Source organism: Pipistrellus kuhlii, unplaced genomic scaffold, assembly GCF_014108245.1.
Source record: "Pipistrellus kuhlii isolate mPipKuh1 unplaced genomic scaffold, mPipKuh1.p scaffold_m20_p_1, whole genome shotgun sequence".
Lineage (NCBI taxonomy): Eukaryota > Metazoa > Chordata > Mammalia > Chiroptera > Vespertilionidae > Pipistrellus > Pipistrellus kuhlii.
In genome coordinates, this window is record NW_023425404.1 from 31,954,503 (window position 1) to 31,972,050 (window position 17,548).

The 17,548-nt window shown below is 40.0% G+C and overlaps 2 protein-coding genes across 2 annotated transcripts in view; one reads left to right on the forward strand and one right to left on the reverse strand.

Moving 5' to 3' along the window:
• The window catches only part of IQCH (IQ motif containing H), a 197,268-nt gene extending 187,487 nt beyond the window's left edge, over positions 1 to 9,781 (reverse strand). The window contains exons 1-2 of the mRNA XM_036437981.2: positions 9,661 to 9,781; positions 126 to 245 (exon numbers count right to left, since the gene is read on the reverse strand). Of these exons, the coding sequence (XP_036293874.1) occupies positions 126 to 245; positions 9,661 to 9,711 (171 nt within the window). The 5' untranslated portion in view covers positions 9,712 to 9,781. The remainder of the gene's footprint in view (positions 1 to 125; positions 246 to 9,660) is intronic.
• A 93-nt stretch (positions 9,782 to 9,874) lies between these two features.
• Positions 9,875 to 17,548, forward strand: part of AAGAB (alpha and gamma adaptin binding protein) — a 44,020-nt gene continuing 36,346 nt past the window's right edge. Inside the window, exon 1 of the mRNA XM_036437959.2 lies at positions 9,875 to 10,032. Coding sequence (XP_036293852.1) covers positions 9,900 to 10,032 — 133 coding nt within the window. The 5' untranslated portion in view covers positions 9,875 to 9,899. The remainder of the gene's footprint in view (positions 10,033 to 17,548) is intronic.

Sequence of the window (17,548 nt, forward strand, 5' to 3'; positions counted from 1 at the left end):
TTTAAAAAGAGGATTAAAACAAGCTGAGGATGGCCATAAGTCTCCCTCTGTTACAAGAGCCACAATGCTTTTCTTGAGGCATCTTTGTCTCTGGTATTTTATTTAATATCTAAAGTCCTACTTACTCTTAACCCCATTTCCGTCCTTTTGATTGCTGTTTTAAGATTCTGAATGTCTAGAGTCCCTTCTCCTTCAGGTGGCAAGTTTTCTAATTTATCCTTTAATTGCTGAAGGTCATCATGGACCTGTTGGTGTAAAAATATGAAATAGTAAAAGAATACATACATAATCTATCTAAAACATTTATTTTAAAGGTTTGCAATTTGCTGGAGTTAGAGACAGTAAGGATGATTTTACAGTGTTCATTGAAAAGGACTGTCTTATGGTTTTAAGACAGTTTTTTTTTAAAGAATGTTCCATTATTGTTTAGATTTTGAAAACCTAAGTTTTTATACAATTATCTGTTTTTCCTTCCCCCATTAGAAACAAATCCAAACTAAATCTGCAACACAAGTGGTTTTTCAGATGATAAAGCAGATGAATCAGGGACTATAAGAAGTTTATGCCAAACTCTGATTTCTACTAATTGGTTAAAAGGTAAGAAAACAGAACATTTTGTGGTTCAGTTGGATGAGCATCATCTTGTGCACTGAAAGGTTGCTGGTTTGATTCCCAGACAGCGAACATACCTGGGCTGTGGGTTTGATCCCCAGTTCTAGTGAGAGCTGTGTCTTTCAAAAGAGAATTAATTGCAAATATGTTGACAGGGCCTGTTGGCTTTCCTGTCTAGCTGGGTCTTCCCACTAACTATTCTGAAGAACCAGTTCTGTAGGACAGGTGTGTGGCCTTGACTTTGTTTTATGTAGTCAGAAATGAAAATTATCCATGAGGCAAAAGCTACATCTGTTATTACTTTAACATTTTCCTTCAATTTTTATTTTCCTTTGAAATGATGAATCTCTCTCCCATGTCAAGCACCCTTGAAATAAAATGGGTGTTATGAAATTAGCACACCAGTCTCTGAATTCATATTAGAAATCAAACTTCAACGGATAAATACAGATGGCACCAATTATTACATGGGCTGCTGCCACAAGAAAAACATTTTGCTATGCAAATTTATGAGCCCAACACCTGTTTCACCAATAGTCACACCAATAACAATCTGCAGACTGGGTTGCTAAAGGCATTTTGAAACAGTTACCTTTATCTGTTAATCTAACTGGACTTACTCATTGATCCAGCCTATGTTACCGATTACTCTAGAATATTCCCACTAAGCCAAATATTCAAAAGATCAGAATTTGCGTCTTTTCACTGATGAGCATCACAGCTGGTCATTTTGTACTCTGCACAATTGTCATGTAAAGCCTTCAGGGCTCACAGATTGGGTTATAAACACACCTACTGCTTGCTTGTAGGCTCTGAGGATGAAGATGTATTCCTTTCACTTGTTTTGTCCAAATTACTGCTGCAAGCTGATCTGCCACCTAAGACATTTGGAAAGTACCAAGCTGTGGTTCAAGGGCAAACCCCATTTCCAGACCCCTGTGAGTACCTGAATTTCCTTCTTGTAGCTCTATTATGTGTGCCTTCATGGCTCATTCTGTAATTATGGCTGGTGAGTGCTGGAGAGAGTGAAAACTGCCCTGGATTACTAACAGGAAACCAAAGGTCTGATTTCTTCATCTGCGTGTGGACAATTACTCTTCATAGAGTCGTGAGACATGATAGTCTGGTACACAGTAAGAATCAATAAAAGGCAGATGAATGTAATTCCTTGTTCTCTCACTGATCACATGCGATGTCCATGTACATCACCCACATATTCTCTAGTTTCTTCACCAATAAAAAAAAAGAAAAAAAAAAAGAATGCTTCTACTTCACAGAATTGTTGAGTGAAAATGAAGCAATGTGTGTGACAATGAGTGAACATGGGCTTTGGAACCAGAGAGACGTAAACTGGAATCTACTTCTGCCTTTACTAAACTGAGGCTGGCAAATTCACCTAGCCTTAGTGTTCTCATGTATAAAATGGAGGTAAATAGCTACCTCTCAGAATAAATTGAGTTAAAGTGTGTCAGTGCTTTGTATAGGGCCAGCCGCAGAGTAGAGCACTGAATAAATGCTCCTTCTCCTCTCTTGTGAAACCTATGAAACTCCTTGCACACAACTGGCACCTAGTAAATGTTCACTGATTTGCATTGCTCTCCTAATCTTTCTCAAGAGCTTTCATTTTACCTTTCTTGCCAGATAGTTTCTTCTCCCCTCTTAATAACGGCACATCTGTATAACTGCTTTAGAGACAAGTACTGTAGAAAATCTTTCACCACACAGGGTAGGAAAAGGGATTAAGTTCTACTAGCAAAACTCTGTTCTTTCTTCAAATAGATCCAATCTACCATATTGAAATTTTACATGTCACTCATCATCTCTGTCATCATCAGGACCCATTGTTTTCCATACATTTTTATTTATTTATTTATTTTAATGTACTTTTTATTGTTGGTAGTATTATAGATAGTTCCCATCTTTCCATACATTTTGAAATCTAGTTGGAGGAAATTATTATTTTGATAGTTTGGGGATAGGGCTGCTTAATAAGAAGGGATTGAAATATTTAATGCAGTAAATATTTGCTCTAGAATTTAAAAAACCATCCAGCCAGACTACACATTGTCAAAAGCAATCTCATAATTACCATTTTACCCATCTCTGCTAAAGACAGAGTTAGGTGGAGTCATTCTCATCACATTTATGTTGTACGCTTCTGACAAACCAGACAGCAGGATTGGTAAGAAAGACAGAGATAACATCAAGGTTAATTAGCTCCAATGTTTCTAAGGTTGGTGTTAACACACAATTGTTGCATTGTGGAAATATAATTTCTAGCCTGGCCGGTGTGGCTCAGTGGTTGAATGTCAACCTATTAACCAGATCATGGTTCAATTCCCAGTTAGGGCACATGCCTGGGTTGTGGGCTCAATCCCCAATATAAGGCAGCCCATCAATGATTCTCTCTCATCATTGATGTTTCTCTATCTATCTGAAATCAATAAAAATGTTTAAAAAAATACAATTTCCAAAACTAACTAAAAAGGTAATTTAGATAGCAAGACTAGGTAATCCTTGTTGCACAAACATATGTTTAATATTTGGGCCGAGCAAGCATTTATTAAGCTATTTAAAAGGTGCCACATTATTGTTGATAAAGCATACAAAGAGAGTTTCTAAAAGTTACTAATGAAAGAAAGCATCTAGGAAACTTCCCAGAGTTACCACCACACTTTTTCAAGATGGCTTCACAAACATGCCATCACCTGCTTAAGATTTATCACTTGGTCAAATTGCTTTATCTCATTGTACATTAGTTTCTTCTACTGTAATTTGGGATAAAAATAACACCTTCCTAACAGAGTTATTGTTGGGACTTCAGAAAATCTAAAGCTCTTAGCCCAGTGTCTGGTTCCAAATAAACGTTGGCTGCTACTTTAATTGTAATGATGATTGTTATTGTTATGATAAAAATCTCACTATTCTAATTAGTTGAGGAAATATTCAGCTAAAATTGTAAACTGTCTGCATTAAGACTTAAAAGTGAAAAAAATTAGTTAAAATAAGCATTTTGAAGTGAAAGAATTTAGTTAACAAAATGCTTTCTAGTAGAGCTCTATGTGGAAATAATAATCAATATTCTGAACCAAAAAAGAAAACATGGACTTTAATATATGATCTGACAATGGGATGGAATATTCATGATCAGGACTGTGCTGGAAAATCTAAACATCTAAGCACATGTTCACATAATAAGTCACATGGAGTTTATAATTAGGGTATTGATTAATTATATTTAAAGATCCTCTCTTATGTTAGATATTTTATCAAAATATTATTTTTACTATAAATTTATACCAATTATTATGTTTTCTAAATAATAATCAATGCTAGTCCAGTTCCATTCACTTTTGAACAGAACATAAATTATTGGAGACTGAATTAATGAGTAGATTATTATCCAGTCATCCATGATTGATGGACCAATCCTGTATTAGGTAAAATTTGATACCCAAAAAATGGGTTGTAACAGGAAAATAAGGCATACCTTGTTTGCCTAATTGCAATGCCCTTAAATTTCTCATTAAGAATGAAGTAGTCCTAGTTAAAAAGACAGGCTAAAATTAACTTTTCTTCTTTTTCCAGCAATTTAAAGAATAAGCTAATCTTAAAAAGACTCAGAAATGTACACAAAACTAATATTAAATGATAAGAGACCTAATTAAATAACTGTCATCTGTTGAGTGTTGTACTTTATGTTATCCTATATTTTAATCCTTCAAGACGCCTAAGAGGGAGTTCATATTATTATTTTCATTGTATATTTAAGGGAACGTGAGGTTTAAAGTGGTTAAGTAACCTGTGCAAGGTAACACAGCTGGTTAACTGGTGGAACTGTTCAAATCTAGGCAGTCTGAACCCAGACTAAATAGTCCTCCTATATAATAAAAGGCCAATATGCAATTGACCAAATGGCGGAATGACCAGTTGCTATGACACACATTGACCACCTGCAGGCAGATGCTCAACACAGGAGCTACCCCCTGGTGGTCAGTGCGTTCCCACTAGGGGAGCACTGCTCAGCCAGAAGCCAGGCTCACAGCTGGTGAGCACAGCAGTGGTGGTGGGAGCCTCTCCCATCTCTGCTGCAGGGGTCCCAGACTGTGAGAGCCCTGGAATGCGAGAGGGATGTCTGACTGCTGGCTTTGGCCTGATCCCTGAAGGGTCCAGACTGCGAGAGGGCGCAGGCCAGGCTGAGAGACCCCCTAACCCCAGTGCATGAATGTTGTACACTAGGCCTCTAGTCTATAATAATAAAAGGGTAATATGCTAATTAGACTGGACATTACTCTGGACATCCTTCTGGACAAAGCTGGGGCAGGAGTGAAGCCCGGGTCCCGGGTACCAGAGGGAAGCTGGTGCCAGCAGCTGGGGGAAGGAAGGCCTACTCTTGCATGAATTTTGCGCATTGAGTCTCTAGTATACTAGTATAATAAAAACCTAATATGCTAAGTGTCTGGTTGTCAAATCATTCATTCAATCAATTAAAGCACAATATGATAAGGCTGCTCAACTGCTCACTGTGACATGCACTGGCCACCAGGAGGCAGACATTCTGACTGGTAGGTTAGCTTGCTGCTGGGGTCCAGCCGATTGAGACTGAGTGAAATGGACCAAACACACCTTGGGGCCCTACTGTGCATCCCTTCCCAGCCCCAATCATGCACTGTGGGATCCATCAGCCTGGCCTGTACTTTCTCACAATCTGGGACCCCTTGGAGGAGATGTTGGAGAGCCGGTTTCAGCCTGATCCTGCAGGCCAGGCCAAGGGACCCCACTGGTGCATGAATTTGTGCACTGGGCCTCTAGTAGTCAATGTAAGTCCAGCTCCATTCACAGAGCCTTCACACCTAACCATTAACCAGTGCATGTAGAATATCTACCAATATGCAAATATATGTTTTAAATATATAAAACTAGAGGTTGGTGAAAATTCAGTAAAAAGGGCAGGGTTTAAATATCTAGAGGAGCAAAAAGGGCCAACGGAAGACTCTTTTTAAGCTAGTGTTGGATTGAAAAGGCTTGAGAAGATTGCTTGCATTTTCTATGTATATGGGTCAACCCACTGTACTCATGTTTGGTCAGTTTCCTTTCTATATTATGAAATAATCACAATAATTATCTGGTAGTTTTGTTGGACAGGTTAAATAAGTTAAAACTTATATAGCACTTAGCATCATGCATGATATATCTGCCAATACTATGTTAGCTTTGATTATTGTGATTTTTCTTGAAAATAGTATTAAAGTTTATGTTTGCAATATGATCTAAATAGTAGTTCTCAACCTTGAACATGTATCAGAGTTGTCTGAAAGACTTGTAAATCACAGATTACACTCTGGCTGGTGTGTTCAGTGGTTAGAGGACTGGCCTGAGCACCAATGGTCACTGGTTTGATCCCTAGTCAAGGGCAGTACCTGAACTGCAGGCTCCTCCCAAGCCCCTGTTTGGAGTGCATGTGGGAGGCAACTAATCAATGTGTCTCTCATCAATGTTTCTCTCACACTTTGTCTCCCTCCTTCCTTCCATTCCACTCTCTCTCTAAAAAAAAAAAAAAAAAAAAAAAAAAAACAATGGAAAAAAATACTTTTGGGTGGGTATTAACAAAAAGCAAACAAACAAAACAGTGCTTCTGATTTAGTATATCTGGAAAGGGTTCTGAAAATATGCATTTCTCACAAGTTCCCAGCTGGTGATGATAATGTTGGTCCTGGGACCACACTTTAAGAACCACTGGTCCAAAGAGTTGCTTAATGTATCTGATTGAGACACAGATCAAATATACCCCAAGTGGAGATCTGAAGGAACTCTGCATTTCTGGTATATATACCATATATATTATATGTATATATGTATATATCATATAATACATACCATATACATAACTATATTATATATAGAAGTGGGCAAAAGTAAGTTAATAATAAAATAATTAATAAATAATACAAGAGTAAACTGTTTTGTGTACTCACAACTATAAATCTACTTTTGCCCACCTCTGTACGTGTGTGTGTGTGTCTGTGTGGGTGTGTGAGTGTATGATTTGATTAACTAATGGTAAAGGAAGTGGATTTTACAATAAAAAGAAATTATGTAGCTGGGGAAATTGAGTCAATTTATTTAGAGGTGTATCTACTCTAAGCTGTGTATTATAGGAGAGAAGTGAAGTGACTAGCCCAAAGTTGCCCAGCTGGAAGAATGTCATGCCTATATCAGACCTTAGGATTCTGCCTCCCAACCAAGTGTCCTTTCCAGCACTGTTTATTGGCAGTCTGTCTGAAGGAAGGAAACCACAGACCAGGCAGAAATGAAATCCATGTTGGATGTCTGAGGCTGGTGCTATATGCTCACAAATACTCAGGACTCAGTGGGAACATAGGAAAGGTCTTCCACATTTTCCTCATTGTACGTACGCTATACATTATCAGGAGAATTGTATGTGTCTAGAGATCAGCCTCAATAAACAGGTTAAAATGTAGGCTGTTTCTCTACACAATCTCTACACAGTGTCCCGAATAACCCCTTTATTTATAGATGGAGGTGCTGATCAGCATGGACATGACTATTCTTAACTCTCGTTCCATTTTACAATCTGATGACAATGGACATAGAAACTGTAATGTTGTATCCTGGACTGACCAAACAGCCACATCTGGATCTCACTCAGAAATGAAAAGACTTCTGGCTTTTCAGTCAGTACCTTTTCCTACACTCTTTCCAAACCACACTGGGGGCCACCCCTGGGAAGTAGAATTATCTTAAGGAAAAGTGTGAAATCAGGCATGAGAACTCTTCCTGGATTGGGGGCTCTTTTTTTAAGAGTTGTCTCAGGTCTGGAGAAAGAGGGGGAACTATAGAGAAACTTACCGGCTCCTGCAGTCAAAGGAAGTGTACTGTGGGGAAGAACTGGCTTTTTCTAAGAGTCTCCATTGGTGTTCTGTCTGGAGTCTGTAAAAATGGGCTCTGGCTTTGGAAGGGGGTGTGTGTAGTGAATAAGTAACATCACCTAAAGAAAAGTCTGACCTTTGCCCTTAGACAATGGGAGGGGGTCTGTTTCCTGCTTGATAGGAGTGTCTTTGCTTAGGAGGGTTTGGCCACCTGACAGTCTAACAATGGGTCTATGATGGGGCTTTGAACCACACTGTATCAGTTCCAAACATTAGGGACTGAAGACTAAAAGCATTAATCTGATCTCTGGGAAGAGCTGGAGATGAAAGGTCCGTCATGTAGGACAGTGTAAGACTGATACCCAATAAAAATTCTAGGTACCAAAGTCTCCGGTAAGCTTCCCTAGGTGACAATACTCTGCACATTGTCATACACTGTGACTCGGAGGAGGTAATGCTGTCCGAGATTCCATAGAGAGAGGATGACTGGACACTCTATGGGGACCCCTCTTGGACTCTGCCCCAGGCACCTCTTCCCTTGGCTGATTTTTAGTTATATCTTTTCCCTATAATAGCACTGTAATTGCAAACCTGGCACCTGTGAATTATTCTAGCAAATTAGCCAGTATGAGTGTGGTCAGGCCTCCCAAATTATAGACAGCTGGTCTGAAGTGAGGATCGTTCTGGGGACTCCTGAACTTGAGGCTGATGTGGAAGTGAGGGCAGTCTTGAAGAGACCATTCCCACAGACTTTGCAGTTGACTAAACTCATTCTAGGGTGATGTATAAGAGGAGAATAAAAGGTGAGGTAAGAAGATTTGGGTATGATTCATAATGGAGACATCTATGAAACAGTTTAGGGGGTCTGTATTTTGAAAAGGTGAGTTTATAGAGGTTTATTTTTTTTTTTAGATAGGAGCTAAGAGATAAAAATCCTGGCAGGAAGAAAAATTAGACCCATTGCAGATCTGAAGGAGAGTCCTAATAGTGACTTTAGAAAAGTTACTAAAGTTAGTCAAATGGAACTAAATATAAGCATTAAAAGTGATGGTATATGTGGAAAACATTTTAAAACTATAATGTGTAAATGTTCTTTTACCTGTTCAGAAAAATCTGAGGTGTCACAAACTGAGTTATACGGGAGAAGCTAAGACTTCCTTGATATTTATCCCTTCAGAAATAATTACTCCTCTGAGGTTTTAAACATGTCACATTTTATATTAAAAACTTTACTCAATTTGCTGTTATTTTAAATATATTTTTCTATGTGTGCATCCCTAAGCAAGGGGACTTTTATTTTATTAAGATCAACATATAACATATTAATTTCAGGTTTGTACCATAAAGATCTGATATTTGTATATATTGTAAAATGATCACAATTGGTCCCATTCATCAGCAGACAGTTACATTTTTTTTCTTGTGATGGGAACTTTTAAGATTTACTCTCTTAGCCACTTTCAAATATTACAATACAATATTATTTACTATAGCTACCAGGTTATATATATTATATCCCCAGGACTTACTTATTTGCAAGGGACTTTTAGGTTCCCCCAAATCTGGGTGCTTAAGAAAAGCAGTTTACATAGTTCAACTTCTACCCCAAATTTCTTATTACTCCTGAAATGTGTTTGATTTGTATCGTCCCAAATCCCCTACATCACATGTGTCAAACACAAGGCCCGCGGGCCAAATCCGTCCCGCCAGGCCTTGCAATGTGGCCCGCACCGCGCTGTCATCACTGCACTCCGCTGCGTTTCCATCACAATGACAGTTTATGACTGTTCAGTAAACCATTCGGCCCGCGATTTAGGCTGGATTTTAGATTTTGGCCCCTTCTCTGATTGAGTTCGACACCCCTACCCTACATCATTGATTCAAATTTCTCAGAATACATTTTTAAATGGTGCCTCAGGGTGAGGTGTATTTCACCGAAGTAAAGGTTCCGGGAGCGGTGCGCGGCCTTGGGAGTTTTGACCAGAGACACCCAGAGGTGAACTAGGCTTTGAGCGAGGTCTGGGTTGGCGAATTTGGGAGCTCTCCGGAGGCAATCTGGGGGCAGCGCTCCCAGGGGGTGTGTGCGAGTGGATCTGCGCTGCCGGGCTCGCTGGGCAGGGTGTCAGCTGGGCCGGGCCAGGAGGGGCCCAGATCCCACCTGGATTAAGATGGTTCCGATGGGGTCTCGGTTTTCAGTCTCCCGAGCCATTGCTAGGGCCGGGGAGGGATGTAGAGCCAGGAAACATCGGTGGAAGGATCTCGTCCCCGTGGCAACAGCACGCTCGGCCCGGTCTGTCCCACTCCGGAAGCGGAAGAGGGGGAGTGGGCGGAGTCAGGGCAGCCGGGCCAATGCGAGAACGCGTCCCCCCAGCCGCGTCCCCCCCCCAAGCGCCGGCGATGGTGGTACAGCCCAAGGCGGAAGCGGCTCCGGGACACCCCGGGCTCCCGAGTGCAGCTATGGCTGCGGGTGTTCCCTGTGCGCTTGTCACGAGCTGCTCCTCCACCTTCTCTGGAGACCGGCTGGTCCAACGTGAGTAGCGAGGCTCCCGAGCCGACCTCGAAGCTCTCCGAGCCCCGGCGGGCAGCCAGCACGCGGCCTCGCTTCGGCCTTGGCCCCCGCCGCGGTCTGGGGCTCCTCCATTCCGCGCCGGCCCGAGGCCCCTTAGACCTTTTCCGTGTGCCCAGCCCACCTAGGTGTCTGCCCCTTCACGCCTCACGCACTCTTGGGCCTGCCCGGCCCGCTATTGCGTTTCTTCCCGCTTTTCCGGCCAAGTGGGACAAATCCCTGCCCAGCCCACGGGGGTGTGGGGGGGTCCTATCGAGTTACACCAGTGGAAGGGCGGGAATTGGGATTTTTGTTGCTCTCCCGGCTCCTATGGGAGCTTCCCCTTGGCTACTCCTTAAGGACTATAAGATTTGTTAGCCTTGCGCCCCCCTCCAACCCCTACTCTGTAGTGACTGCCTTGCTTCCCTCCTGAGGCTCAGGCTGCTCGCCGACCTTAGTTTTGGGGTGTTGCTGGGCCTTATACCTTTGCCTCTGGACCTTCCCAGTGGCTAGCAAGCTGCGTGACTCTTAAAAGGGACCACAGGCGAGGAGACCAGTGCAGTAGAGAGGGCATCGCACGGGGGCATAGGCTCAACTCTTCCCCCAAAGGCCTCTGGGAAGTTGATTGTAACTCAAGACTCCTGTTTTCAATGGGTGGCCTCGAGTCGGAGCAGTGTTCTCAGCTGCAAGAGAGTGAGCACAATGAACCTCTTCCCTTCAGTTTCTTCTCTGTAACGTGATAATTTTCGCCAGATTGTTGTGCTTAACCCAACATAGTAAGCATGGATAAATGGCAAGATGTTATCAAAAGCAGGTTCTTTCTTTCTCCAGCCCTCAGTTTCCTGATCTTTAAAACAGGGCACCTGAACCTATCTCCCAGGATTGAAGGACAGGCGATGTGATATGTTGAGCGTTTTGTAAACTGGAAAGCATCTACAACTACAGTGTTGTTGTTTTTTTTCTGAACCTGTGAAATGACAGAATTAGGCAGCATGTCCCTCAAGCACAAACATTCTATAACATCATTTATGACCACTTAAAGAGTTCCTTGAGGAAGTAAAGTTTTAAGTATAGCATTTACTAAATGATAACTAACTGCTCTAATTATTCCTTTTTTTTTTTTTTACCTCTAAGCAGTGCTCCTTCCTATTTATTTCCTTTCTTTAAAAAAAAAAAATAGAAGTAGTGCATACTCCTTAAGTAAGATTTAGCATATGGAAAAAAATTTCACCCATGGTCTCATCACCTAAACACAAATACTGTTCAGTGCATTTCCTTCCAGACTTTTCCACATCGCATAGATTTTTTTAAAAATTGTAATTACATTTCATTTATAATTTTTAACCTAATATTTTCTTTTTTTAATTTATTTTTTATTTAATGCACATATTTATTTTATTCATTTTTTATTTTCAATATAATTTTAAAATGTATTTTTATATTTTATATATAAAACTTTAAAAGTTTATATATGTTTAAATATATAAAATAACATTTATGTAAATATATAAAGTTATGGATTTATAATATATACTTAATATATATGATTTATTTAATAAATAGATATATTTGCATAAAACATATTGTATATTTTATAACATTTTATATGTAATTTTTATTCAGATATTTTACATTTAACATTACATCATAAATTAGTTTTCATTATACATTACATCTAGTGAACATATCAAAATTTGCTTAAGATTCTTGGTGTTATTTAACATTCCAAAAGAATTATAGTTGACTCTTAAGCAACATGGATTTGAATTGTGTGGATCTACTTATATGCAGATTTTTTTCAATAAATACTGTAAATTCATTTTCTCTTATGAATTTCTTAACATTTTTTCTTTATTGTAAGAATACAATATATAATACATATAACATACAAAATATGTGTTAATTGACTGTTATTGGTAAGGCTTCTGGTCAACAGTAAGCTTTTAGTAGTTAAGTTTTGGGGGAGTCAAAAGTTATATGTGTATTTTTTTTCGGTGTAATGGATGGGGGTCAGTCCCCTAACCCTCTTCAGTCCCCCCCCCCCCCATATTGTTCAAGGTTCAACTCTAAGCATTTGAGTTTCCATTATCGATATATAAAATTCCTTTAAAACCAACCTCAGAAATATTTGTTAAGTATTCTGGTGACTACAGTATTCTTTTCATATGCTTTAAGGATCAGAATTGGGAGATGTGTTCACTTCTTTGAAAGAGCTGATCCCTATAGCTGGCGAACAATATCACTGTACCTGAAAGTATAATGGCATCACGGGGGGAAATTATATGAAATAACTAGAAGCCAATGCATGAAGATCTGTGCAAGGAGAATAGGTCTTCCTTCCCCTGGCTGCGGGCATGTGGCCGGCTCGCTCCGGCAGCCTGTGCAGCAGTGGCAAGCCCTGCTAGCTCTGGTGCCGCTTCCTCCTTGCCCTCCTTCTCCAGACTTCCTCTGTGCAGCGCTGGTGCTCCCTGCTCCCTGGGAGATGAAGAGGGGAAGAGGTGGAGGGAGCGAGGCATGTGGGGAGGACTGGAGAGGTTGGGTGCACTAGTGCTTTCACTTTCCCATTGTGAAAGTGGGATGCAACTGGCCCCTTCCTCATCCTCTTCCTCCTCCGCCCTCCACCTCCTGCCCTCCAGTCCTCCCTCCAAGCCCATTGCCCCTGCCCTCTTGATTTGGTGAGATAGGGAAGAGGGAAATCTGATAATTTGGGTTACTGTGTAGGTCGCCTTTTTCACCTACAAAACAAAGCTGAGCCGCCTGCCGCTGCTGCCAGGGCCACCACTATCACCCCTTGGCTGGCCCGGGGTTCCCAGGGCATACAAACTGTGCACCCAGCAAGCTCCTGCATGTGTCCACGCCCGTGGTACTGCTCCAACGCTAGGGCTTTGTTCACCAGAGCAGTGGGGCAGGGGTGGGATAGAGGGAGATGCTATGACCTCAGGCACCAGAGGGTTGCCTCTTAGGCCAGGTCCTGGGCCACAGAGAGGCTGCAAGGATGATTGACAGGTGACAGGGAGGCCCTGAGCAGCTGGAGGGTGGGGCTGCCACCATCTTTGTTGGGTTAATTTGCATACTCACTTCTGATTGGCTGTGGGTATTGCAAAGTGACAGTCAATTTACATATTTCTCTTTTATTAGTATAGATGCCTCTTTGATAACTGAAAAGCTAACTTTTGTGTTGGTTAAAATTAGATGACATTTCCTTTGTGATTTCATTAATGTTATGTGGTAAAAAACAAGAGCAGTTAGTGAAGTGATTACTTGAGTAAGGGAAAGTGAACTGTAAAAGGAGGCTTTATCATTTTCTTCCCAGGTTCATGAATAGGCTAAGAGTGGATAGCATTATTTTTTGAGCACTTATTCTGTTTTGCTAAAATTAAAGATTGAATCAGATTAGTCACAAGTTGAGACTAATTTTGGCATAAGAGATGGAGACTACCATAATGAATGACTTTTGTCAAGTTTCCAGTGACATTAAGCTATAGTATGATTTTGGGTTGAATCTGATCAACCTTTTTGGGAAGGTTTGGCTTTATTCCATGCATCAAGAAGAGGAACCTTTAGGAACTTCTTTCCTTTGACAGCTGATCTATTTTACTGCTGTTAACCAACAATGGGAAATATTCCATAACCAAATAAGCAAGTGAGGTATAAATATTACATGAAATAAAAATCCATAGCCCTCTACTATGGATAAAGTGCATATGTGGCGAAAGAACATTTGTGAGAAACTTTTTTTCTTCATTTTGTCACTCACAGGCCTGTTTTACAGTATTCTGGGTGGATGTCTGACATCAGATAAAAGGTGGCATTACGGACTTACAGTGTAGACTTTTCAAGGGAAATGAAGGCTCAGGTCACTTGGGATTTATGCAAGCTATATGAGGTGTGAGAGCAGGCTCTGTATTCCAAGGCCAGACATCTTTCCATCTCACACATATGAACATTTACTTGTATCCTAGAAAATGTATTCTAACATTAATCACAGAGCTAGTCTCTGTGCCAGTTTCTTAGCTAAAATGACGACTAAGGTACTACTCCTGTCCTCAAGAGGGATGTAGTGAAAGTGTGTGCTCCACCTGTGAAAATATTAAAATATATACCTACGTTTTGATATCTTACTCTACTTTCCTAGAAGGAACTTTAGATAGAAAAGTCCTTGGACACGCCAAGACCGGCTTGGCTCAATGGATGGAGCATCGGCTTGGGTACTGAAGGGTCCCAGGTTCGATTCCGGTCGAGGGCATGTGCCTTGGTTGCGGGCATATCCCCAGTGGGGGGTGTGCAGGAGGCAGCTGGTCGATGACTCACTCTCTCATCGATGTTTCTAGCTCTCTATCTCTCTCCCTTCCTCTCTGTACAAAATCAATAAAATATATTAAAAAAAGAAAAAAAGAAAAGTCCTTGGACAGCTGTTTGGTTTAAAGTATGTAATGCCAATTACAGCCATAAGCCTCAGATTCTACATTTGAACATTTCGAGCAAAGTTATTTTCTCAGTGAAATGTGGGAATTTTGAGATCATGTAAACATATGTCAGTACTCTTCCCAAACACGTTTTCACATAGTTTAATTTATCTCTAGTACCCCTGTGAAGTCATGCAGTCAGGCTCTCTCCATTTTATAAATGAAGAAACCAAGGTTGGAAATACTAGGTGGCCTGCCAGAAGTGCTCAAATAGTGCTGGAGCATAAGTTCACATTCATGGTTTGTGTGCAAAGAATGTGTGAATGAAATGAGTTGGAATTTCTTAGCAATCAGCACTATTTAAATTAAAGGTGGTGGTATTGTTTTAAGAAATGACAGAGAAGAGTAACCCTAAAAAAAAGGTATTAAAATAATTACACAGGCAAAACCAGCCATCATTTATGACATTGCTTCTTTGGGAAACCTTCATTCTTCTTGAAGACTGAAGTTTGTTTCTAGATCTGTCAGACTCCTATCTTACAAAAGGATCTTAAAGTAATTTAGTCAGGAGGACATTCTGATTTCAAAAATAAGGGACTATTGTGTAGCTTAGCCAGCATTTTCTAGCTAGAGAATAGGAATAAGATAGGTCTTCTAATTTGCATTTTTCTGTAGCTGCTTAAGGTATTCTGATTTATTCTGGGAATAACTAATTTTTGCTTAGGCAGAGTTGCTTACTTTGTTGTAGGAGGACATTACCTTTGATTGGATTGTATTTCCAACTCTTTATTTTCTTCAGAGGAAGAAAGATTGGGCCAGCAAGATCTATCACAAGGACCTAGAATGTCATCACAATGATTATGTAGGTGATCAGATTAAAGCAGTGATTTCAACTAGTAATGGGAGTGGGTGAACTTTGATTTGTTTTTAACCAGGACATATATTTAAAAAATATATATTTTATTGATTTTTTTTTTACAGAGAGAAAGGGAGAGAGAGAGAACTAGAAACATCGATGAGAGAGAAACATCAATTTGCTGCCTCCTGCACACCCCCCACTGGGGATGTGCCCACAACCAAGGTACATGCCCTTAACTGGAATTGAACCTGGGACCTTTCAGTCCGCAGGCTGACGCTCTATCCACTGAGCCCAACCGGTTTTGGCACCATGACATAATATTTAAAATTTTTCAATTAACATTAAAAGAAGGCTTCAGATTTTTATCTTTATTAAAAGAAGAATGTTAGGTCAACAACCTTAGGAGGAGGGAAAGATTAAGTACAAGTTTCTTATCTCCACCCAACAGGACTTAGAAAACACTCTTGAATTATCCTCTAGTGTGTGTGTGCAAGCATGAGTTTGTGTGTGTATGAAATTAAAGCTCAAAGACATTGTGATTGTCTAAGGTTTTCAGTTCATAAAAGTTGGGAAGCCAAGATTTAATTCCAATTATTTTATTTATGCAAAATAAGATGACCTTCTTGGCAACCAGAACTGCATATATTCAAGGTGATATAGGGAAAGGAGAAATTACTGTAGAAAATTTTAATACTAAAATGAGAATTTTTATTGCTCATAAAGAGTTTTTACTTTCCTTGTATGGTAGTTGGAGCCTTAGTAGATGAACTATGATAAATTTAATAATTAATGAAAATGCCTCTATTGGTACTCAATTTGTTTTCCTTACGTGTGGAGCAGGGAATTTGACTTTTGTCTGAAATTTTAGATTAACACTTTAGATTGTTGATGAATGAAATTATTCTAAGGAGTTTATCTTCCTCTTTCCAGTAAATGGGGATGAAGAGTAGGAGGAGAAACACTAGTGGAAAAATATTATGCATCAGCCCATGTTGCACCAAAACCATTTATGGGTATATCTAGACTCAGACCTTTATTTCAGGGCCATCTAACTGTTTGCTTTTACATAGAAAAAGGTAAAAACATCTATAAAGTATGCAGTGGTCATTTGGTTTAAACAACTTCCTGCCTTTTGACTTGTATAATTCCTCAACAAACAATGACACTCAATAAATAATGAAATCTCATATAAAAACAATTTTTAAAAGGTTAAAGTATGAAAATTGTCTTAAATATGCCTGTCAAGAATAATAATCTGGACACGATATAATATTCATGTTGGAGCCAGTGCACACAGATACCACAAACACATCTCCAATAATTACTTATGCAGGAAGCAAGATTGACGTAGGTGAAGACAGAGAGGATGGTTGTGAAACTCTTGAAGAGCCTTTATGATGTTTTAGGTTCAGTAACAAATAACCTGGTTAGAGTTTAATTTTCCAGACAGACATGAAGGCTGGTTCTACTCAGAGGTGGGAAAAAGTAATATCGTGCTTGGATCAAAATCAGTATGCTTAGAGCAGGAAAGTGTGTGATCATTTGCTAATAAACAGTACCGTTACGCTAACATGAAAGAATTGCCATTCTCTTTGAATTCTGCTGGGATTGTTCAGGATTTTTCGTGAGGGAAAATTGTGTGAATTGAGCACTGAGTACTACTGTCTTCCTAGCTATCCAACTTTAAAAGGTAACGTTTCATTCTACAAATATTTACATGTCTTTACCTGTGCCATCAATTGTTTGAAATATCTCAAACATGTGCCTCAGTCACCTACTTCCTCAACTAAATGAGAGGAATATATTCCAGCTTCCATGATTTTGTTTAGCATCTTTATTGAGATGTAATATAAACACCATAAAATCCACCCATTTACATGTAGAATATTTCTATCATTCTAGAAGGAAATCTTGTGCCCATTTTCAGTAATTTCCTATTCCCACCCCGGAAACCACTAATGTGTTTTCCCTCTTTACAGATTTGCCTTTTCTAAATATTTTCTAGAAAAGAAATCTATATAAAAAGCTAATGTGTCCTTCCCACCTTCAGACCAGCTTCCGTGACATGCACTTACCACCAGTAGGCAGACACTCAATGCAAGACCTGCTGTGATGCAGACAGAAAAATGGCACCTCGGACCTAGTATCCACAAAGCAACACTTGGCTTCCTCCCAGTGGGACACAGGCCCCACCACCACCCTGGAACAACAGCCCACCAAATTGTAGCAGACGTTG